Source organism: Chroicocephalus ridibundus, chromosome 2 (assembly GCF_963924245.1).
Source record: "Chroicocephalus ridibundus chromosome 2, bChrRid1.1, whole genome shotgun sequence".
NCBI lineage: Eukaryota > Metazoa > Chordata > Aves > Charadriiformes > Laridae > Chroicocephalus > Chroicocephalus ridibundus.
The window spans coordinates 32,412,246-32,436,384 of record NC_086285.1 but is presented as its reverse complement, the minus strand read 5'-3'; the positions used below and the strand labels follow the sequence as shown (position 1 = coordinate 32,436,384).

The window sequence follows — 24,139 nt, the reverse complement described above, 5'->3', positions numbered from 1 at the left end:
GGTTTTATATTCCCATTTGCTTTTATAATCTTGTTGAATAAATTATCATGAAAATACTATATATATGTGAAAAAGGTACGTTTCAGCTGTATAACACCAGTGATTTCTGTAAAGTTCAGGAGTTTGACTTTCTTTAAAACTTGGCAGCGTAAGTGTACTATCTAAAAATAACAAGAACGTTTTCAGAGCCAAAGAAAGTTGAGATGTAAACTTTTCATTTTTTTTTTAATTTTGAAAACTCTGGGTTATTTTTTGTTATCCATATGTTTGTCTGCATTAGAGGAAAGTAAATTGGCAGATTAAAAAAATAATGATAAAAGAAAATGGACAATGGCTGACCAGGGGCAGAATGCTTAAAAGGCTTGGTGATGTCTTCCTGACACATCATTTAGGTATAATAAAACATGGAATTTGGAATGCTAACTTCAAAGACTCATACTTAGAAATATGCATCCCTTATAGCAAAATAACAGTTTCAACTGGCACGGTGCTCTTGTTTCTAATTTTTAAGGTTTGCAAGATATCGGGCCTCGAATTTTAATCTCGTTTGGGACTCATGCCATTAAAATCTGGAATAGAAAACCTAATTTTAGGAAAGAATCTTTCATTTCAGAAAAGAGCTTTTTTGAAGAGAAGCATTTTTAAAGACCTTTTTTCTTAAAAGAAGAAAGACAGCAGACGGTGTAATTAAGGTATTTTGGATTCAGTCATGCTTTCATTTTTCAGACAAGAATGTCTTTATTAAGAAATACTCATTAATTCTAGAAGGTATCTGTTTAGTTTTTCTCTCTAAGTACAGAATGCTAAAATCCCATGTCAAAAGGAAGTATCTGCATTCTACAGAGCATGATAGAAGTCAACTATTCTTAAAGTTAATGTGACTGAAGGTCTCTATTGAAGAAGGAGTATTAAATCAGAAGTTTAGGTGATTTTCCAATTTGAAATTAAAATGATGCGTTGATGTCCACACCATGAAGTTGTATTAAAGATATACATGCAAGACAGCGCATAATGTGGCCCTTAAGCCTACTAAGGACTTATATATCATAAGTATATAATGATCACTTTAATAGCGCAGATGCTAACAATGTCAACCCCCTTGTTTTGAATGTCCTCCCGTGATTCCTACAGAGTAGACCTTAAAACAAATGGGTCACAGCAAAAACATTTCTCTTGTACATCAGGAGATGCTCAATGTGAAATCATTTACTCGTATCTTAAGTAACAGTCTAATCATCAGATGTGGAGATGCAGATGCTAAACAACTTGTTGACTAAGGGAAAAGAAACTGTGCTTTCGTGCCAGTAAGCAGATGTGCTCAATAGACTGGCTCATAAGTGCTGATTTAGAAACAGCTGTTAATGCTACCATCATCTTTAATAGAGTTCATTTCCCTCCACTTCCTTTGTTTTCCGTACATACATATGCTTGCTCTACACATTAAAGTTGGGCTAGTCAGAGGGTGGAGAAGAGGGAGTGCATTTTAATAAATAATGGGCAATCAGGACCTGATTCTGGGAGGTGGTGAGCACTCTCAGCTCTTGCCTGAGCTAACTTAGACTTGAAAAACAGCTTAAAAAAACGCTCATAGAACCTATGGTATCAAGTTTGTCATAGTAGATCTTTACTTTAAAAGGATATAGTTTTTGCAAAAGTTGTAACTGGCACAAGCTATTTCTTTCACTGGAAAATAGTTCAAGAGTTTTTCAAGTTCACTTCAATAAGGGCTTTTGCTCTCTCCTTTATTTTTTTTTTAATTTTTTCTGTATTTTTCTTTGAGTCATTCTCTCCTTTCACTCTTGCTCTTTCTCTGTCTTTCTTGCTTTCTTTCATTCGCTCTCCTCTTTCTTTCTCCTTTCTCCTTTTTGTTTCTCGGGGTGTTTTGTTCTGATGTGTGTTTTGTGCAACACCTCTAAGCTTCAAATGAGTGGTGCATTTGAACAGCAGAGTTTTCCATGAATCCAGATAAACTGTCACTCTAAAGTGCTTTGCACAAAGTTTGCTTCACTTCCTTCCCATTACTAAAATATAGCTGGATCACATATCAGTAACAACTATACCCTCCATAATTGACTCTTCAGCTCCAAAGGAAGTTCAGAATTCCAGTATCTGAATTTGATCTCTAGAGGAAATAACAAGTGAAGGACCTGTCTCATATTATTAGCACATGAGCTTTAAAGACTTCATCAAGAGTCCATTGAACTCGATGGAAAAACTCACACTGACATAGTGTACTTTGGATCAGGTCAAAAGTGGGTTTCAGTACTTTATAATGGAGGACATAAATAAATATATATAAAAAATACCTCACATATTCCCTCATATTAGGGTCCCTCTGTACACTGGTGCACCAAATTACATCAAAATAAATGCATAAAATTTTCAATAATAAACTTTACTATAACCGATTTCTAGCTTTTGAAAAGAATGTTTGACATACCAGATAAAGAAATTCCTTATTTGATATTCTCTAAGAAAATCAGATGCAGATTATTTGAAGTCATTAATAAAAAAGCCTAAAGCTTTTTTTTTTTTTTACCTTTTTTAAAACTGCTGCTATTTTCTCTTTATGGGAAGCGTGACAGGCTATAAGCCGGTCAGCAGTGTACATTCTCCTGTGGGAGTGCCAGGGTTAGGCTCTTCTCCCTACGCTCAAGAGAGTGCATGCAAAGGTAGCTGGAGTGCCTTTAGCCCTGCTTTCCTTAAATGCTGCGTTTCCCAGACAGTGGGTCATGTGCAGACATAGCGTTGCGTGCTGGATCCTCTGAGGAATTTATAAATGTATCTGGTGCTTATTCTTGAAGAGGGAAATCATTGTCCTTTAATTGATTTAAAGCAATTATACAGACGCTGACCTAGACTCATCTCTGGTGCAGGCATTTCAGGGCATGGTCGGATGAGCTAGTCTGAGGGTAGGTGATCTGAATGAAGAGGTGCTCCCCAGCCTGTCCTCGGCTATTCGTTACCTGGACGCTGGAGCCGCTCTGTTCTCCTGCTCCTGCTCAAGGAGAGGGACTGCTCTCGACTGTGGAAAAAGTAGCAGCAACAAAATATTGTGAGAAAAAATGGAAAACAAAAAAAAGAATAGTTTATTAAATTGGAGTCAAAAAACTCAAGGGAGCAGATGTGAGAGTTCAGCCCTGTCTGTGAGAGGAGAACAGAACTGAGCACCTGCGTCAGGGGGCAGGCAGCAATCATCCCGCTCACCTCTGTCCCCGCCAGAGCAGTTTCTGACAATGACTGTGGTGGCATTAGCTTCGGTTTCTCAAGTATCCAAAAATGACAGGGATGCATCTGAAAGGTGGTTTGCCTGGATTTCTCCTGTTCCAGTAATTTAAAGTGGGTAGAATCCAGGTTGTGCGTTGACGTTTTTGCTTCAAATGCATCGCTGTTATTTTTCTTGAAACCACTTTTTGTATACATTATTATTTCGGTTTAGGCTTTCAACGCTGTGACTTATTCCTTGAATTTTCAAGGATGTAAAGATATCCAGAGAACTGCTTAGATCTTTTAAACAACACTCCAAGCCTATCATTTTTTCTTATCAAATAAAGTTCTCTGATCCCTTATTTCAGAAGAAGAGTGATAATATTCTGCGGTACTGGGCTGAATCCAAAGTCCATTATTTTTTATGTTTAGATTATGACTGCAGTTGCATCTGTTGCACTGTCTGGCACCAGTATGGTAGTGTCTTTTACAAGAGAAACTTCATTGTCTTAAAAAGCCAAAAATAAACAAAAAGACATCTTAACTTCCCCCGAAAGCCGCCAATGCTGCACCCTTTTGAAGACCCTCTTTCCGTGGTCACCTCTGATACGTGACCCAAGTATGGTAATTCCCAACATCACAGCAGCCAGTAATAAATACCTTCCCCTTTACACTCATTTCACTTTACAAGCCAAATTCTTTGGCTCTGATGAGTTGACTAAAGGAAAGGATGTGCTGTGCTTTGAGCTTTTGTGCTTTTAACTAACCTGGAATTATTTTGGTCTGTTCCCAAGTGATTGGCTTTAACAGCTCGCACTGGTTTTAACAGGAATATAGAGTATAAAAAAATAAATATACCTCTCTTCCTTCCCACATACGTACGTACAGAGAGTGACGTTAACTATCAGTTCAGTTGTAGTAAAATTTTAATGTAAAATTCAAAGTGATAGTAAAGGTTAAACGCTGCAATGCTTCCTGGATGTATAAGACAGATTCAGCAAAACAGCATTTTTGTGGCTCTATTACTCATGTTGTACAATATGTCCTGCTGTGCCTGTTCCTTGCTGTTTCTTTTAAAACTCTGAAACACATTCTGCTAAACGCAGCAGAGGACACACCGACATTGCAAGCTTTCTTGCTTTCTTTCCAAGTGAAAAGTTGCAGACATTGTTTATTTTTCTGTGGAACCTTCATGTGAAGAGCTGCACAGAGCCACACGCACGAGATTTTCTTTAGCAACATTAACTCTAAATGGATCAAACCCAACAATCTTCTATTCATACTGTTTTCGGTGACAATATTTTAAGTTGATTTGAAATCAGCCTTTAATCTGGTCTAATATATCTGACAGATGCTACAAACATCTTTTTTTCTTTTCTTTTCTTTTGGCTATTGAAAAAAAGTCCTTGTGGTTTGCAGTGCTGGTACTTTAGAACTGTGCAAATAATTTAGGTTTACTTCCCCCCCCCCCCCATATATTTCTATACAGAGAAGAGGAGGAGGGGAAATGAGTTTCAGCTGGAGTGAAATCTTGGGGTTTAATGTGACTTAAATACAGATACATTTTTAATCTTTCATGCTATGAATTTCTTTTCCATTCTCATCTGAAATTATTTGCTCATTTTGACTACAATTTATAACTGTCTTGCCCTCTGGCTTTGCGGGTATTTATTTGAGCAGGGTCTATGGCTAAATGTAGTAGAATTGAGGATCAGTCAATTAGAATCATTTAAATATATTTGCGAAATAGACAGGGAAGTTGTAAATTTTGACAGCAAGAAATGCTCTTTCAGATACTTCAACAAGTCCAAAAAAAAAGAAAAAATAAAAGAGCTTTTAAAATGCCCCACCTGAAACTTACCACCAGTTTACAGAAACAAAGGCAGAAAGCAACGCAAACGTTTCAATAGAAGTTCCTTTCGAAGTAACTACCCTTCTTTGAAGGGTAATTAATAGCAGTACAAGCACGAGGGGCAGCAGCATGGGTCCCTGCCAGCAGACCGCCCTCTCTGTTACATGAGATGTAGGTTCTTCTGCGCAGTCCCTTGATGGGTACCATTTTGCCTCTCTTTCTCTGCCTGTGAAACGACGTTAATACATTTTTCAAGAGTATGTGAAGTTTTGATGTTTTCTGAGATCTCCCTGTGGAGCTAACTGCTGCAGAGGGCCCCGCTGCCTTCTTGCAGTAACCCCGTTCCCTCCTTTGCAGTCGTTATCCTCACATCCCCAGGGTTCACATCCTATCCAAAACTGGATCGCCTGCTCCTCAGGGAAGGCTTGCTAAGCTTTTTACCATACAGAAAGGCAGTGTGTTGCACATTAAAAAAAAAAAAAAAGAAAAAACTCAAGTGCCGTGCTACAGCTAGAAAGATTGTTATTAATTACCTTCAGTGACCCCATCTTTATTTTCTTGTTTTTTCTTTCTTCCACGAAGGTAAAAGTTTGGTTCCAGAACAGACGAATGAAGTGGAAGCGGGTAAAAGGGGGCCAGCAAGGGGCAGCAGCCCGGGAGAAGGAACTGGTGAATGTGAAAAAGGGCACGCTGCTCCCCTCCGAGCTCTCTGGCATCGGCGCAGCTGGTCTCCAGCACACGGGGGACTCACTAGCGAACGACGACAGCCACGACAGCGATCACAGCTCTGAGCACGCACACTTATGATACACAGAGAGTGTCCCAGCTCCGTTCTCAGGAAAGATGCTTTGCTGGCAAGCCTTACACAGGCATCGTTTACGTATGCAAGTGACTCTGGCAGTGATTTTTAAAGTTGTTACGGAAAATTCAGGCTTATTGTGTCTGCTTTTCTTGATTTTTAGATGGTTTACAGTAAGTGCCATGTCTTAAAGGTGCCTCAAGAGTGGAGAAGTGGAAGACGAACTTACTTTGAACATTCCAGATTTGTTTGTCATGTTTATGACAGCGCAGGTATTTTTGCTTTAGCTTGCACTGAAAATTACATTGCTCTCAACAGATGTTATATTCTGAAAACCACAGTGCCACAAAATCACTATCTAGTGGATAAGAAATGTATTTTAACTCTGTATATATTTACCTTACAGCATTTTCCTGTCTTCACTAATTTTAGCAATGCATTCATATTAGCTGATGGCAATAGTCACTCATGACAATAAATGGCTTTTTGTCTCTTTATTTTTGTTTTGTTTTTCCAAAGACATACAATACATGCAGATACTTTTGTTCAAGTAGAGAACAATACAATAGTGTCTGCTAGGACACGTCCTTGTATGACAGACAAAACAAACCTTATGTTGCATTTACTATCAACTGCTGCTAATAGGGTATTATTAAACTTACCTAGCTCCTCAATTCTTCTTATCTTATAACTGCAAAAAATGACTTTTAGGATCATAAGGATAGTCCAGTAACCTGCCAAAAAATGTCATGTTCCACTCATGCTCGGTGGAAACTTCCCAAAGGATTATTCATTTCTACTTTGTCATAATTGAGTACATTGATAAATACTGACACTCTGCAGAAATGTTGTTGCTTCATCTTCAGTTTAAAAAAACCAGCAGATAGATAAACTGAAAGTTATTGTCAACTGCTTTTGTTGGTAGAAATCAAAATATGAAGGTAACTCAGTATTGTGTCCCATGTGTAAAAACAAGACACGTTTTCTGTTATAAGCTTTTTTGTACATACAGGCAAACACCAAAACCAAAATTTAATGCAAACCATTGATTGTACTTTGTAAAGAAATATGTTTAATAAATAATCCTTTTTAAATAATTCCGGTCTCTCTACAGTGATTTCATAGGAAACTCGAAAGTGATTTTTGTAAAAGTGCTAAGCAGCTCTGCCTTTTTCGGGTCTTTCAGAACTTTCAGTCTGCCTGGGGACAACACAAAGCTATGTTTTCAAATTTAGGCTTTTAATCTTGGATAAACCTTCTACCTTGATCCATTTGGGAAACTCTTTCCTTTAGCAGGAAAAAGGCATCTAGCAGCTAATGGTGTCTTCAGCCAAAAACAACATGAGCCTGTTCAACCATTTTTCCAGATTTGGAGCAAATATAAAGGGTTATTTTGTTGAAATGGATGAAAGGGAATAAATATCAGGGAGGGATGCATACTTATATTATGCCTTTGTTCAATAAGCTGTTCAGGAGAAAAAAAGAAAAGACCCTCAAAAACTTTGGAGCTTAATTGACTGGGTAGTATGATAGAAGGAGCTGCGTGAAAGAAAGCGAGTAAGAAATGTGCCTGTCCTCATAAAAGCTTGCAAGCGTTCCCTGAAGCTCTGCTCTGTGGAGCAGTAGGGCATCATGAAAGTTAAATGCGATCAAGAACTCTGTGTCTGTTTTCCAAATCCTTTCCATTGTAGGTTTGATCTTTCTTGCACGCTAATTGTTGTCACGATCATTTTAGTTTAAAATATCCAAGCAATGGGTAATTGATTTCTTTAAAGACTTCAGAGCCTTTTATTGATTCCAGCAGTTAAGGAGTTTTGTGTTTGTTTCTTAGTTCTTTTTCAAATGCCTTTGTCATAGAAAATTGCTGAGAAAAGGGGTAGGATAGAGAAATAAGCAAACTACTTGTGAATGCTTGGTATTTTTGATTTCATGGCTAGATGGGAAAGATTTTTGGGGGAATGGTGGTGACTATCAAAACAGGGAAAAAAAACAGTGACTCAGACTAAAGCTTTTTATTCTTGGCTGTGTTTTCTCCCTCTTAAATGAAATATAGCTAAATTTCAAAATGAAAAATCAGGATGAAAAGCTGAAAAAAGGCATCTTGAATTTTCAAATAAGGCCTTTTAACAACAGAAAGTCAAATATAATGTGACATTTTTGCTAGTAAAGAGGAGAGAAAAGATTTTTGTCTTTCAAATACTCTATTTGCCAAAAATGCCTTTTCAGATTTGCAGAATTGTTTGTTGCTGTCTTTCATATAAAGTTCAAGACTGAATCTGAAAAGGGATCAGACAACTTTGAGCTGACATTTTACAGAACAAATGGAAGTGCTTTATTGACATCACCTGAAATGCACCAGCAATGTGTTCCTAGCCCAAGGCACTTTGAGAGGTGTATTAGCAGCACCGTGATTTGACTGGGATACTTGCAGTGGGGGAGCAGCCAATATGTGTGATGACTGCAATCTGTGAACCATAATAATCTCATTACCAGGAAGAATTTTTTCCTGTTGAGAAAGATAATCTTTTCCCATTTTCCTAGTTTTAACTGAATCTGTTGAGACTTAAAGCACAGGTTGACGAGAGAGAAACATTTGGAAATGGATTTACGGTGCTAGGAGAATTTTTGTTCAGATACTTGAATGAACCTTCAAACAAAGGACCAATTTATGTAACTTTACATTCCACCAAAAAAAAAGGTCCAATAAAACAGATCATCTCCGGCTCCTTAAAAGCAGCTCCGAATTTGAATTTGGCTCTAAGGTGCTGGCTCTATGCAGTAACCTCTCAGACTACTTAAAGACCTCTGGTGGCTTTAAACAACTGGTTGTGGGTACACCATTGGTAAGTGCAACATGGTGCAGAGACCCCACGCTGGCAGAGGTTAAAGCTACGATGAGCTTCCTACCAGTCTTGAAGGAATTTACTTACAGCGCAGCCCCAGAGAAATACAGCCATGCTTCTTCCAGATTTCAGCTAGCTCGTATTCAAGCCACACGTAGCAGCAATGAACGCCCTGTGCTTTAACTCCAATTTATGGGTTGGTGGGTCTGCTCAGGACTCATCAAATCAGATGATGTCTCATCTTGGTCTGAATACCCCAAGTACTCAATAGCTGTCTTATGCAAGATCCCGGGATTAATCATCTGCTGTAACATCTTATGAATTCGTGTCAAAGTTTTAGCATAGTTTTGTTGATGAAAACAGCTATGGATGAAAGCTTTTGAACTATAACTTGAAGTCTGGTTTTATCTTCATTGGCTTATATTTGCCTGCAGACTAAGAGAGGGTTCTACCAATCCAGCCATGCAGTATAGCTAAGAGTATACCATTTAACAGATGGACAAAATCAAGCCCCAGGATTGTGATTTGCCCAAAGTTGTGCAGGCACTTGATGGTAGAATGAAATGCGATGAAACCTAGTTTGGTTTATTTATCTCTATTACTTCCTGATATTAAATAGTGGGTAGTAGCTTTTATATCCTATTGTCAATGAATCCTGCTTCTGAGGACTAATGATGTATTTTTTGAGTTACAGAAATTTAGATATTCTATCTGCCCAGAGTCCACCTCTCTTTGATGTTCTGTTGTTAGCATATTACTGAGCTTGACGTAGAAATGTGTACTCTTAGGAAACATACACGGAAAATATAATTGATTGTAAAAATTTTCTACATGATGGATGATCAGAATTCTTTCTTTTCTACCTCTGTAGTACAAGGCTATATATTATTTTCAGGGTTTCTTTCTCTTCCTGGCTGTTGATTTTTTTATTTTGTGTTTTTGTTTACTATGGCTTCATTGTTTTCAGATTTATTTTGATAATAGCAGTTCAAGAGCTGTGGTTAAAATAACATCATTACAAGTTGGCTGAACTTATTAAATCACAAATTGAAAGTAGTTTGGGAATTTCATTAAATGCTTATCTTTTCTTCACTTTCTTTTCTTTTCATCAGATCAAAAAATAGTCAAAAAGGGAGCACAAGAAGGAGGGACTCTATACTTCTGTCTTTTCACCACAGGCCAAGTTTCAAGGTAGTTTATGTGTGCTGCTTTCCTAAATGAAGGCTCTGACTGCTGCAATAATATTATTTGTACAAATAAAGAAAGAAACACCATCAGGACGTGCACCCTTAGTAGCTATGAGGAAACATAGTTATATAAGTTAGGGACAAAATGTCAGCTTGAGCCTTCATTTAGAATTTCCTGGCTTCAGTCAACTTATGTCTCTTGGGTGAGCTTGTATTTAATAGAGTACATGCAGTATTTAAGATCAGCTACAAGATTCAAGAAATTTTAGAGAGTAATGTTTAACCAATTATGTACTGTAATTTAATATCGTTATGTAATATGTGTGGATTGAAAGGGAGAATTCTGTACACAACCTGATGTCTATATTCATTTAAAAAAGGCAATGTAGCCGACAGCCAGCAATAACTGGCATGGGGCTGCTGTGATGATGCACATTATTACCTCAGATTAATAAGGATTTACTGGAGCTCATTTGCTTTTATATATTTCTATTCATTTTCATTTTAAGCCCATAGTCTTTTGACATCATTTACGGCTGAAAGCTGCAACGTAGGAATCAATTTCAATGTAATTTAAGGCCCCTGGCTGTTAGTCATAGTGTTATGCTCCATATGGCATAACAAGAGGTTATCAGAGTCATCTGTATAAACTGCAAACGTATTAGAAGTTTCTCAGCCATTTATTAATTATATCCAAGCCGTGCATGCAGATTTGTTAGCCATTGTCCTTTGTCTGGCATCTGAACTGTCATGACTCCTGTCTGCAGAAATTTGATGAGATTTTACTTTCATTTGGTGTAAACAATCACCTGGGCAGAAGACTTGGTAAGTATCAACAGAGAAGACCCCCAAAAATGTTGTAAATGGAGCTTGTTAAATAGTAGTTGTAATAGGAAATAATCATAGTTCCCTGTTTTGCAGTGCTTTTCTGTAGACAGACTCCAAAGATTTTTTTAAAGAAAACTAAGTTTTGAAATAGCCTATTTAATGGATAAATGATAAGAGACTCAAGTAATTTGTACCGCCCATCTTGTATCATAAGCCCAGTAAGCCTTTTGGGATCAGGTTCGGTGGTCTACTAAATGCGCTGTGAGGACTTTTAGTTCTGTTTTTTTAAAATCTTATTTGGCCCTTGAATGTTTGAATGAATGAAGACAACCTCTTCCAACCTTTGAGACCCTGAGTCCTTCCCCTAACAGGATTCACAAAAAAAAAAAAAGAGTAAATATGTGGTTCTTCAAAGCATAAGTGAAAGATATAGTCGAGAAGGTATAACAATGTGATCCAGGACATTAAATAATAATTAAAATGGCATTAGTTCTGTTCAGAGGAATAATTGGATAGAATAAAGCATTTAATTTCATCCCTGTTCTTTCCATAAGTGGTTTCATGTTTTTGTGTACTGATGTGATTATTCTGGAAATTTTTACCTGTTATATCTAGTAAGGTTATACGCTTGAATTTAAATATGCAGTTCTAATGCCTAACAAAATAACATTACTAGTCCACAGATAAATTTCTCTCTCTCAAGAGAAGGACAAAATTTGGCCATTAGCACTTTTCTGCTAATGTTTGGATTTTATTTGTAAATTTTGAAAATTTAGTATCCATTAACAAAAGCTTTGTAAAATATTATTTTACATTAGTGACAAAAAGTTAAGTAAACAGCACAATAATTGCTTTCTGTAGGAAACTTCTTGTCTTATAAACACATGATAATATCATGGGCTTTGTGTTATAAAAGTGTGCTCCAAAACCATATGAAGCCATGAAAATGGCAAATATCTATAAAAGTGTTGTAGTGTTTAGAGACACATTCTCATCCTTAGTGTTGCCATGAATGTATAGACACTGTATATGTTACTTATGTTTGCTTATGGACTGCAGGGTTTTTAGAAATATGCCTATTCTGAATGCTTACCATTATTTGCCAAGAAAGTCACATGCACAGCTGAGAAAATACTGAAATGGGCATTTTCCCAAATTAAAAATTTATCTTGAAAAGTGCCCTTAGAAAAATTTTATGCAATCACCACAGAAATGCATTTAAGAGAGTAAAAACTATGAGGGGAGAAAAAAACCCACCCTAGTCTGGAATTACAACACATTGTAAATAATGTCGTAGATCTATTTCTATAATTCTCACGTATATACCTATTCATTGGAACTGTGGAAATAAAATGCACATTTATTTCATAAGTGATACTAAGTACAACATGGAGCTGTTACATTTCTAATTTTAGCATATTTGTGTAAGAAGACATTTGATTCTGATGACAATATTGTGAAGAGTTCTCAGGACTCCTTTTATATAGACTATTTTTGCAAGAAAGAAAGAAAGATTCTTCTAAGGAAGCAAAGAACCTCATCTAAAGCCTATAGATGGCAATGGAAAGATTACGATTGATTTCACAGGGATTTGGATTTAGCCCAAAGTACACACAAAAGTTCATACAAATCAGTGAACAGTCCAGGATTAAGACATTAGCCAATAATTTCCAAAGTGACTGTTGACTTTGTGCCTCCGTTATGACACACGGTATCCTGATTTCAACAAAGTTTTGAGTACACAGTGAAAATTAGGGCCACTTTATGGAAATGTGAGTTGAGGATCCCATATTACTAGCAAGTTTAGAAAATTTTGTTCTCAGTTCTAGCAAGAGTATTATAATATGGGATTTCTATAGCTGGCAAATCATCACATTATGTTATTAAATTGTAGGTTTCATAACCAATATAAAAGAAACTTGCTATGCTGCTTTCTTTCTCCTGTAATTTGTAGCATTAGTAGATAAGAAAAATAAAGCGCATTCTATATAGAGGTAGGTTTGAACAGATGTTCCCGAATGGTGGTGGTGGGGGGGTGGTTAGGGGTGTCGAGGAAGGTAAAACTTTCCTTCCACTCAGATGTCTGTCTTGAATTTCTCACAGTTTTTGCAGACAGTTTGGCTCACTTCCAACATACATCGTTGCCTGTCTGGTATGAAAAATGCCATCTGTGGTGTATGGAAGGTCTCTCTTTAAAAGTGGCCTGCTAATTATTCTTCAGGCAGGTGTTTCTAAAGTGAAGTCAGGTGTCAAGCATGGTATAACCTTCGAATTGCCTAAAATTGCCCTGTTCTTGTGCGCTGGTCTTTCCCAAAAGAATAGAACAGAATATTATAGAGAATTGAAGTGTGGGTTGATACAGGATTGAGATGACTCATGCAGCAGTATATATTGTGGTGACTCCCGAAAACTGAAAGTTAAAGGATGTGGGTTGAATGAAGTGTATAAATTTTCCAAAACAAATATCCTTCTCATTCTTATAAACTGCCTTTTCGTTCCTTTACGTTTACACTGCTGTCTTGCTAAACGTTAAAAATCCTGATGCTCTCAGAAATTTCAGACGGGGTAAAAGGTGGTGGAAAGAATTTCCGTCTTTGCTTTAATAGACTGGGAGAGCTGTTTGTTGAAAAGAGCGGGGAAGGTTGCTGTATTGTGTGAATGACACCTGCAAATTCTCACCTATAGTCACTCTCCAAAACACTCGGGCTTTAAAGCTTTTTGAAGATTAATAGGATGGTTAATGGGCCAGAATCAACACATGGGGGCTGCAGGCAGCCATTCAGCTGATCCATGAGCCCCAGCTCCCAGGATAAGCACTGCTGCTGCTGCTGCCTCTCATTTACAAGAGTTAGTCTGCTCCTCTGTTCCTTACATGACATCAGCCCTCCCAACAGAAGATGAAAACTCACCACGTTGAGCCAGATGTTACAACACTTCTCTCTCCCTAGCAGATGAGTGTTGTTAGGAGGTGAGGGATTACCAGTATAAATGCAAGGCTTCCTATTTCCTCCCCGTTTTCAGACGGTCTTTCGAATCCACAGTCCTTTTACTCTTTGCAGTCTTGGCATTCAGAATGAATGACATTGTTAGTGGTTTAAAAAAATGAGGACGAGGAAAGCACAGCCACATTTACTCCTTTTGACAATAAGACTTTGCATTGTTTGCTTTATCAGTGATGAAAGTAATCCAACTTTCTCTCCAGCCTTATGCAGAACCCTTGACAAAATATTTACAATAGATTGATATGACGCTGAGATAAAGAGCAGTCCAGTATGTAACCGAGTATCTAGTGCTGTTACATTTTCGATCAACTCTGAGACATCTGGATGATTTTGAACTACCAGTCTTCTACTATGAAGAACAGTTTTACTTTCATAAGGACTTCCTCTTGTGTTTTCAATATCATGCTTAGCCTCTGACTGACTTAGCATATTGCGATAATGAGATGTACACAAAGCACTGGCATGCAGCATTACTGAGATGATTTCCTTTTTGGCTCAGCCAGATTCCTGTTAAAAGTTATGCGGACTCTTAAGAGACTAACAAAAGAAGAATTAAAGATCCAGCAATGGCACGAAGATAAGCCTGATGAAGCTGGAGTTAGGATCTCATGAAATTAAAAGCAGACTTTGTATGAATACATTTATTGAAATATACCATTGACATTTCATTACACAACAAAACCAAAAAACCCTAAAATCCTTTCTTGGCCTGGGTTGAATACCTATCAAAATCCCAGTATTTACTTGTTAGAATGGGTTCTTCATTACATTTGCAGAATAGAGGCCTAAATAAACACATTTTGACTAGAAAGAAAGGAAAACAAAGCTGAAATTTTTTCTGCGCTGTAATGCATTAATGGCTAAAATCCATCCCGTACCTGCACACATTATGGATTAAATGAGGATGAAGCCATAACTTTGTGACTGAGTCCATCCTACGATGGCTTTTTGAATGACTTTCTGAATATAACATTTGACAGTTCAATGCAGAGATTTATTTTAATTCTAGCAGGAGACTATAGTCTCCTAACACATTTGCAAGAATATGAGCAAAAATACCTTATACTGCCTCAGAATAGAGAATCACATCGGTATAAAAAAGGCTTTTTCACTGGACAGTCCTTTTGGAGTCATCTTTGATGAGTCTGATAAAGCTCTGAGGACCGAGGCAGATACAGGTTTCTCAGAAAATTTGATAGCAAAGGATTATATTATCGTCCAGGCATTTATATGCTGAAAGGCATATGCAGCTTTATGCAAACGATAAGCACCTATTATCCCTATTTTTGCCTAACACTGCTGTGCAGCTCTCTCTTAGGTGAAACTTCACAGCTGTATAACAATTCAGAGAATGACAACGGAAGAAGTGAATGTGAATAATGATGTATCTAACCGCAACTGCAGTTTGCTTACTTAGCACAGCTTTGATTACTGCAATTACACAAACCGGATTTTAATCGGGACACCGGATTTCACTCCTCGTTTTTTAATTTCTCCTATCTGGAAGGAAAACAATGCGTGATTTATTTTTTTTTTGAAGTGAGTTGGGAAATACAAATATGGTTGCAACTATTACTTACATAAAATACAATTTGTGACTTTTAGTAACTATTAATTCGTAGATACGTCTCACGTATCAACTGAGTAATGGTAAATTCCCTAGACTAGCATCAATAAAATCATGCCTGGGCATTTTATCTCTCAAATGCAAAGAAAAGATGACAATGTATGGAAATAAATTCATCAGCTCAGTTCCCACACTGATCTTCTCCAATTGAAGTACAAGCATGCCTTAACCTGGCATAAAACATGAGATTTCATTTTACAAGTGATGCTGTGATGCTCAAGGCAATAAGGATATCTTATTTTTAAGGACTTTTAAGATCTTTTTTGTGTGTGTGTGAGTTACAAAATCAAGTGAAGTCTTAGTGGTGCATGTGATATGAAATCACTGTGATTTCATCATAACCATGAGTGATTATTTCTCTGAAATTAATTAACCTGATACATCAGAACTCTTCATAGATTATATCTATTATGTCTACGATATATCTACAATCATTGAGTACTAAACCTGTGAACTTTTTGGAAAATGTAATTCTTGTTCTGTGGAAAATTTTATACTTGAAATTAGTTTTCACCCTAAATCAAGTTGTAAAGTGAACCTGATCATAACAAAATCATCAACAAAGAAAACATTCACAAAGCAAAATTGAAACTTGTTGAGAACATAGATATAAAAAATGTTTTGAGTTAAAATGGTACTTTCACGTTTCAAAAATGCTTAAATCAGGAAACTGATAAAATTTTGGTTTGTCTTCACACAATTGCAGTGATTTAGGCATCCCGTATATGTGTGATTCAGAAAAACAAAATTAGATTAAGTACTTCTGTGAGTAATGGAACAATTTGAAGAATTTCAGTTGCCCAAAATAGCCAAGAAAAATAATGTAGAGATTATTCCCCTTCTCACTTGGACAAATAAAAAGAAAACTCTCAGCTTCTGAAACTCCAGTTGGCACAAAGTAAAAGACACTTTTAATATGATAATGTCAGTAAGACAAGATGTCTGCGGAGGAAGTTTACATAGGAATGTGCTTCACTGGAGCAGAATGATTGGATGTGACAGATATCAACATTTTACACGCTATTTGCATACCTGGTAGTAGAGAATTACACACCAAATGTCTCATTGCAGATCCTAATGTCAGCTACAGTATTGTAATGATAAAGCAAATACGGATCTGTATGTGATCGTTACATGTACTGTCTAGCAGAGAAAAAACACACCCACACAGTAAAAAGGGAAAGAATCTTCTAAGAAGCTTTTTCATTGTCAATTTTCTTTTCTCACTACGTTAGAGTAAAAGCCAGGGTTTGCTCAGGTTGAAAGGTAAAAAAAGCCAAAAAATATAAAGGCAAAAAAATACCGAGAGCTAAACCTGAGACATAGATCAACATGTTTCAAATTCCTTTAGCTTTGTGACAACACCCGGACTCCAAAGGTACACCCATATTCAGTGACACTTCTCAAAGACAGTCTGAAGTTAATATTAACTTTCTTCTCTGAATTCTGGAGAATTGGTAGAGGACAGTCTGTGTTTATTCTCAGCGTCCCCGCTTCCCATCCCATCCCTTCCTCTCACTGCATTCCAAATCCAAAGATATACCTCTCTGTGGCCCAAAAGAAAAGACTGATGATGTTACAGAAATGGCTTAAATGTGTCAACAGCAGTTTTACTGACTGAGAACTGTGGTCTAAAATCTTCACCAGTTTAGAAGTAATTATAGAGAGTTGTGAGGTCGATGTAATGTTTTTTAAGTGAAAAATGCAAAATAATGTATTTATTTTATAAATTGTATTGCTTTATTCAGATTGACTATTCAGATTGTGCTACATTTCGCAATCTTTTAAGAACTAACATGCATTCCCCAGGTAGCTCATCAGTCACTTAAAAGCTAGAGAGATGATTCATGTCAAAATTATGGAGCTGATTCATTGCAAACCTACTCTAAGTAGACAGAACTGACCTGGATAGTTGCATCTGGACTTTTGCAAATCTTTTTCCAATTTTCTACTATTTTGTCTCCCAGTATCTTGAAAAATTGCCACAAAAAACCCACAAACCCCTAAGCATCCCCCAAAACACTACACGTACAAATCTTACTATTCTGCTTGGGCTTTGGCTCAGATATTAAACCAGTAAGTGTTTCAGAACAGGTAAACAGCACAGCAAAGAAAACCTTACAGACATCTTGATCACAGCTGCTGTATAAATTACTCTGTAACACTGGAAGGATTCCCCACAACTAAATATCAGGGAATACATTCCATACTTATGACATACAAATTTGAAGCCTATTTCATTCCCTGAACATAAAAAGAGATTAGAAACATTCATGAATATACGGAGAACTAAATTTTGGAACTGGAATGAAGGAAGAAAAAAATAGGCATTTCGAAAGTGAATTTTGTAGTGGATAGTCTATTTTTCCTCAAAGTGATGTGTATGCATAAATGAAATTTCATCTATCTTTTCACTTATAGTCACCTTATAAAAAGAGGACAAAAAAAGAAAAGAAAAAGCTTTTACTATGGTAAAATGTGACATATATATTACTTGTAATTTGATTGATCGTACTTATTTCAATCATTTATTTTATCAAATAACTTTTAGAGTTATTCTTGCTTTTTATACTGTATTTAAAAGTGTGGGGCATGAAATTAATTTCATCCTTGCAAAATGAAAGTGCTTAAAGACTGAAACAATTTATCCTTAAGAGACCATTCCAGTTCTTATGCATTACGGTAGTCTTTAATTACCTCATCATATGCTACCTTGTATTGGGACCTCTAACAAGATTTCTGCTCTAGATTTCAAATATTCCAGAAACTTTGAGGTTTCTATGAATTTTCACTTGCTTTTTTTTTTTTTTCATAACATATTTTCCCCTAATGATTATTTGCAGATTTCGGTGTGTTTATTAATTCGGTTTTGCTCTGGTTTTCATTTTTCTTCAGTGCAAATTTCAGGTTTTAGTTGTTTTTGAAAGCTTCCAGGGATTCCTAGAGCTTACAGCTTCAGTTAGTTACCTTCTGAAATGGAGACTTAATTAAGAAGGGCCTGCAACTTTTGTCTTTATCTGATTGCTGATTAGGAAAGAACCTATTTAGGTCAGTAGGAGTTCAGGTAGTTAGTGTTTTGGCCATTAGGGAGCCAGCTGGGGTGTGAGGAGCATGCTGGAACATCTCCAGGTAGGATGGGATTGGATGATACTGTAAGGTTTGGTCCTCAACATGTGACAGATAAATTAGCTGGAGCACATCAAAAGTACTGGAGCAACAAATGATGCCCTTATGCAGGTTTGGTCTGTGAGGAGCGCTTGGACCTTCTTCCTGGGGTGGCCTTGCAGTGGGAGGTATGCTTTGGCAGAGGTACTTAGCACTGGGTAAGGGAGCAGTGGGAAGAACTGTGTGACTGTGTTGCTTCAAGGATGACAAGCAGGTGATGGACAGGGTCTTCAGAGAGCCCCTGGAGCAGCATGAGCATCAGCTCCAAGATGTAGTAAAGGAAGGAGAGTGAGAGGCTACTTGTGGATGGGTGGTAGAGGAGGCTGGCAGCTTGTGACTCTAGGCAGCAGGAGAGAGGCTCCTTCTTTGCTCTCAGACCTGAATTTGCAGCATTGACGCAGTGGCTCAAAGGCAAGGAAGGGGAAAAAACTCTGCTAAGAGGGAGCACAAAGGCAGCTGGACCAGAGGAGAGCACTAGCTCTGGAGTGGAAGCGAACAGTGGCTGTAGACTCGCTTTGTGGGGGCAGTGGGGTGGTAGTGTCCATCTCCCTACTGGCTTACTGGGACAGGCTTGTTGCCTGCTAGAGGCCCAGGTACGTTATTCATTAGAAGAAAAGAAATGGTGACTTCCACCTTTCTAAAGGTGTTCTACCACCTTTAATAGCTAAGCATTTTACTCTTTTTAGTTTGTTAAAACACATTAATTGCACTCAGCATTTATAACTCACTGTAGTTTATTTAAGGGGGTCATCCACAGAAAATAATCTCTCCCTCAAGGACTAGAGTTTCACAAGCTAGGAAGAAATAGAAGCTATGTGATTTTCCTAGGAAAAATACATTTTTTTTCCCCGTTCCCCATGATAAAAAAAAATAGTTGATTTAAGGCCAGATGATGCTTCAAGATTACAACCTTTAGAACATTATCCAGTGATTTTTATCAAGTACATCTACTGGTACTAGAATATATCTTGAAAGATGTTCCGTGTCAATTTATCACAACTGTCTTTATGTTGAAGTTCAGATATGTGTGCATAATTTTTATAATTCTCTAGGATTGTTCTTTATGATTAAAAAAAAATAATCAGTGTTTTGGTTAGTCTTCCTTGAAAGGTGGTACTTCCTATGATTCCACTCACAAATGACCCAAATGATTCTTGCCTGCACACCTGCAGTAAAGTGGTAGCATGTGCTATAGCTCATGTTGTGAGATGTTTTATAACTTTGGATCTACCCAGTGTTGATATTTGTATGCTCCTAATTCAAAACCATGAAAGAGACTATTCTGGTGATAACAAATAAACAGTTATAATCACTGGTCAGGTAGTACAAAGACCTATTAAATAGGTTATAACATGTCTGATCGAATGATCTTGATGTATAAGATATCTATCCTGAATCTGAGGTTGTAAGCTATGTAATGCCTACACACCATGTAGGTTATAGCATGCAGCAACTTGAACCCTGGTGTTCCAAATAAATTAAACTAAAATAAGATTTTTCAGAAACAAAAGTGCAAGAAATTGCACTGCAGAGCATGCCAAATAAAATTTGGAAACACAACAGGTGGGCAGGCTGTTCTTCTGAAGTTACTTGATAGGCCTGCCTTGAAGATGGAATTTATTTTTCCAGTAACTCCCATTCCCTCTTGCACCAAAAAAACAAAACACATTTTTTCCCCTGTAGGAACAAAAGGTTAAAGTATTTCAAGAGCAGAAAATGCTGAAAAAAAGAATACAAAAAATACCCTTAAGTTTCTGCCTTATTCTTCAGCCTGCCCAAATACCCCGTTATCCTGACTTGTCAAGCAGCTGTGTTGTCTGCATCAGAACTGGGCATGAGTGAGTCAACTGGCGTGGGGCTGCTCATGGCTTAAAAGCAGCTTCTTGGAGCTGTTTCAGGTTGTGCAGAGATAAGCAGCCCAAGAAGCCAGCTTTGGGGAGTGCCAATAACTGACCTAATTAAGAGTTCACCCCTTAAGCAGATTGGTAGCTGAACACCCAATAGATGGGGCAGCCTAGGAGCCCACCCATGGGCAGCTGAACAGCCCGGGCAACACAGACAGAGGATGAACAATCAATTAGTCAGATCACATGCCTGTTTATTGACAAATCTCCCTACAGAGATTAGGCAAGAGATACTGAGATAAGCTTGATGTTCTGAAATTCCCAAGCTTTCCCCAGGGGAGTAGAATCTAGACTACCACTTTGTCCTGACCATCCTTTCTGTTGTGAATGTCTGTCTTGACTTCAGTCCAGAAAACCTCAAGCCAGTTTTGGCATTTTCTTTTGTTTTGCTTCTGCTGATGGAACATGTTAAACTGGCTCAGTGCAATGTCTAATGACCACAAGGAAAGCACCAAGAGTGCACAACATCCAGCTGGATGTGGGGGAGGGCTGAAACCAGTACTTAGGCTCTCTTGGGAACTTCTTGCCATTACAGCACTGTTCAAGAAGGCTAACATGCAAACACGTTAGAGGGCTTTCTGCTTGTGATTGGCTCCCCCAAATCAGTCAGAGCTTCAGGATGAACCTTCCTGCCCGTCTTCCTTGCAGTCGGTGTAGCAACCACGTTAAAAGGGTTTTCTTTCTCTAACATTGGTTTAGTTTCTATTCTAATAAAACAAAGTACCTTCTGAAATATGGAAAACTGACGCTTTGCTGTTCGAGGACTAATAAAATACAGAGCATGAATGCCAATTCCTCTGCTGTTCACTGTGTTCTAATGGGGTGAGCCATTATCTTCAGACCTTATATGTCTCAGCTTGCGATCTCAGCTGTTTTTCTGGGTTGCAGCAACCTCTGCAGAGCTCCTCTGGTCTCCAGGAGAACCTCCCTCCTACAGCTCTGAGCCACTGCTGTCCTCTCCCTGATCAGGCCCCTGCCTCCTCGTCTCATGCTACATCTTTTGTCTTCTACGTCTCTTGAACTATCCCCTCCTGTCTTCTTTGCAGCCTTATGGTCCCTTGTGGATTCCATGGAGAGTACCAGCTTCTCCTTCCAGAATATGCCCCATGACCCCATCCATGTGTTGCAGCTAGAACATGGAGTACCAGGGAGCCTTCCTTTCCAGTAAAAACATATCCATAGAATGTAGTATATAACATATATAGTTATGTGAATAGGCAAGTAAAAGAAAAAGCTTCTATTCTGCTAGAGAGTGGCCTTCCAGAAAAAAAGGATAAGTTTGAAAAAGGCAGTTACTGAAGTGCTGATGTAAAGGAAGCATCAACTGTTTGGATGTGGTTGCATGCTGACATATGATAGCTTGCTGAAGCCATATTTTTGGCAAATGCACAGGAGGCTGTGACTCCATGAGCTGTTCAGTTGATCTAATAACTTGCTGCTGGTGAAATGAAGAAGTCCTCTTTCTACCTCATTCTCTCATCTCTGGTTTGTAGCTGTGTGCCTGGGCTTTCATGCCAGCTCCTACACTCCCTGGGCCCTCTCATGAACCACTTAGCCCACTAGAGCAGTAGAAAAATGTAAAACTATTTATTTTCTGGCTTAATTTCTTGCTATGTGAGTTTGTGAGGTGAATCAACTCATGGAAGAATCTGGCCAGTCTCTGTGTCAGGGCAAGGTAAATGGTGGAGGACGCCTGTTGTAAGGAGGGAGAGAGCGAGTGAGCAGTGCTGCCCACCCATTTTCCAGCAGAAAGTCATCATCTGGCTCAGCTAAGTAGGGAACCAAAGTCTAAGGGTCAAATGATTCCCATGGTCAGCCCACTAGGGGACAGAGGAAGGAAGATAAGGGATTTTAATAATAATAATAAAAAAATATTTTCTCCATAAGAGAAAGGACAAATGTATCAAACATATCACTGTGTTTAAAAAATAAAACAAAACCCCTGCTATAGTATCAAGAATAGATGCTAATAACAAATAAACATAGATAATAAAGTTCTGTGACTAGTATGTACGTTTATCACTGTATGTTTCCCCAACAGACCTCTTGAAGGGTGTATTATTTTCTCTGGACATTTTGGCAACCCTTGAATAAATTGAGTTTGCTAACAAGTTTTACTGAATTAAATAGTTTAGAATGATCATATATGTGCACTGTTCTAAGGTTAGCAGACCTGCACAAAAGGAATGGAAAGTTAGCAGTAAGCGGCCAAGTGCATGGCATGATGTTGATTAATATGCAAAACATCCCTGTATTCAGGTTTCTGGAGTCAGTATAATGTTGTTATTAAGAATTGGATATTAATACATATCGCTTATATAACATGAACAAATAAACACTTGAATAACATTTGTCTTAAAAGGTACTGTGTGATGCAGGGTTTACCACTGGCAAAGACAACACTTAGAATATTTCATAATGCCAGTTTTATAATAGCACTGATGCATTTAGTGCTCCCCTAATGACATCGATTGTCAAGCATGAATATAGGTGCCGTGAATACATGCAGTAGTGATACAAAAAAATTGTCTGACATCTGCTCATCACAATGTACTCATTTAAAGTGTTTCTATATTCAAAGATACTACTAAGTAAATAGAGCATACTAAGCCCCGCTCGGTTCTGGATATGATTCAGTTTGCTGGGAACGATTGCCACGGCAGACTATATCGCCCATCCCAATTTCAACCTGCCCTAATTCCCTTTATGAGTTTATTATTTAATGCTGGTTTAGTGCTTGGAGAGACCCAAACAGGAAGCGTCTGGGCGTTCTCTGTTCATGAAGTGGGTGGGATGGAGTTCTTTAGAGAAAACAAAATATGATCCACCTACAGATCATGTTAGGCCAGCTCCCCAATTTCCTCTAAGTAGAACAGAGGCTTTTGTTGCCTTAGTTACTGGAACGATCTACTAGTCAACAGCAGAATCCCAGTCTCCAGACAGAACATCCTTCTGCATTTTTGATGGCAGCATAGCATGGGAAATATCTACTTTTCTACTTTTTGTTGTAAAAAGAAAAGAAATAGGTTATTTAACTCTTTGCATAAAATAATTTAAAAAAAACAACTCCTGAGAGAGAAATTCTACAAGGTCACTTAATGGAGGGAGCATTGGCTGGTAGAGGGTAGGATCTTCCACTAAAGCAACGTTCCTGGATGCTTTATTTTCTGTTCCTAACAAAGAAAAGAGCAAGCACTGGAAACTGCATGCTAAATTTCGAGGCTTAAATAGACAACAGCGGCTACGTTTGTAAAGCCAGATTATTGAAGCTTGTCGAAAACTCATAGGTGCTCCAGGTAGGATTTAAAATTATTGTTCTCACCAGAGGTATAGCTATTGTAGTGCTATCATCTATTTTTCCTTTGACACAGAAGCTGGAAAACACAACCCAGCTGTTTCCCCTGTGAGGCATAATTAAGTCTTTTAGTTTTCAAAACACGTATTTCAGTATGGTGATGCCTGGGTGATAATTTGCACTGAAATCAGGGTCCAAAATAATAAATTTTAAGAAAGTCTGGGGTCCCAAAACCTGATGGATTGTCTTCTTTCCCAGAATGGTGTGAAGTGAGGCAGTGGTTCCCCGGTATGTGAAATATACCTTGTGTGGCCGTGGGCTCCCCTGCCCTGCTAATTGTTCTTCTCACCCCAGAGTGGTCCCCAGATACTGTTCACTGATGACATTTTTTTGTGGGATTAAGTTCTGGTCCTTTTAACTTTGCAAGCAA

At 37.9% G+C, this 24,139-nt stretch overlaps 1 protein-coding gene across 1 annotated transcript in view; it reads left to right on the top strand.

Annotated features, from left to right (window-relative positions):
* MEOX2 (mesenchyme homeobox 2) overlaps positions 1–6,921 on the top strand; it is a 52,767-nt gene extending 45,846 nt beyond the window's left edge. Inside the window, exon 3 of the mRNA XM_063324942.1 lies at positions 5,642–6,921. Within this exon, the coding sequence (XP_063181012.1) occupies positions 5,642–5,866 (225 nt within the window). The 3' untranslated portion in view covers positions 5,867–6,921. The remainder of the gene's footprint in view (positions 1–5,641) is intronic.
* The last annotated feature ends 17,218 nt before the right edge of the window (positions 6,922–24,139 follow it).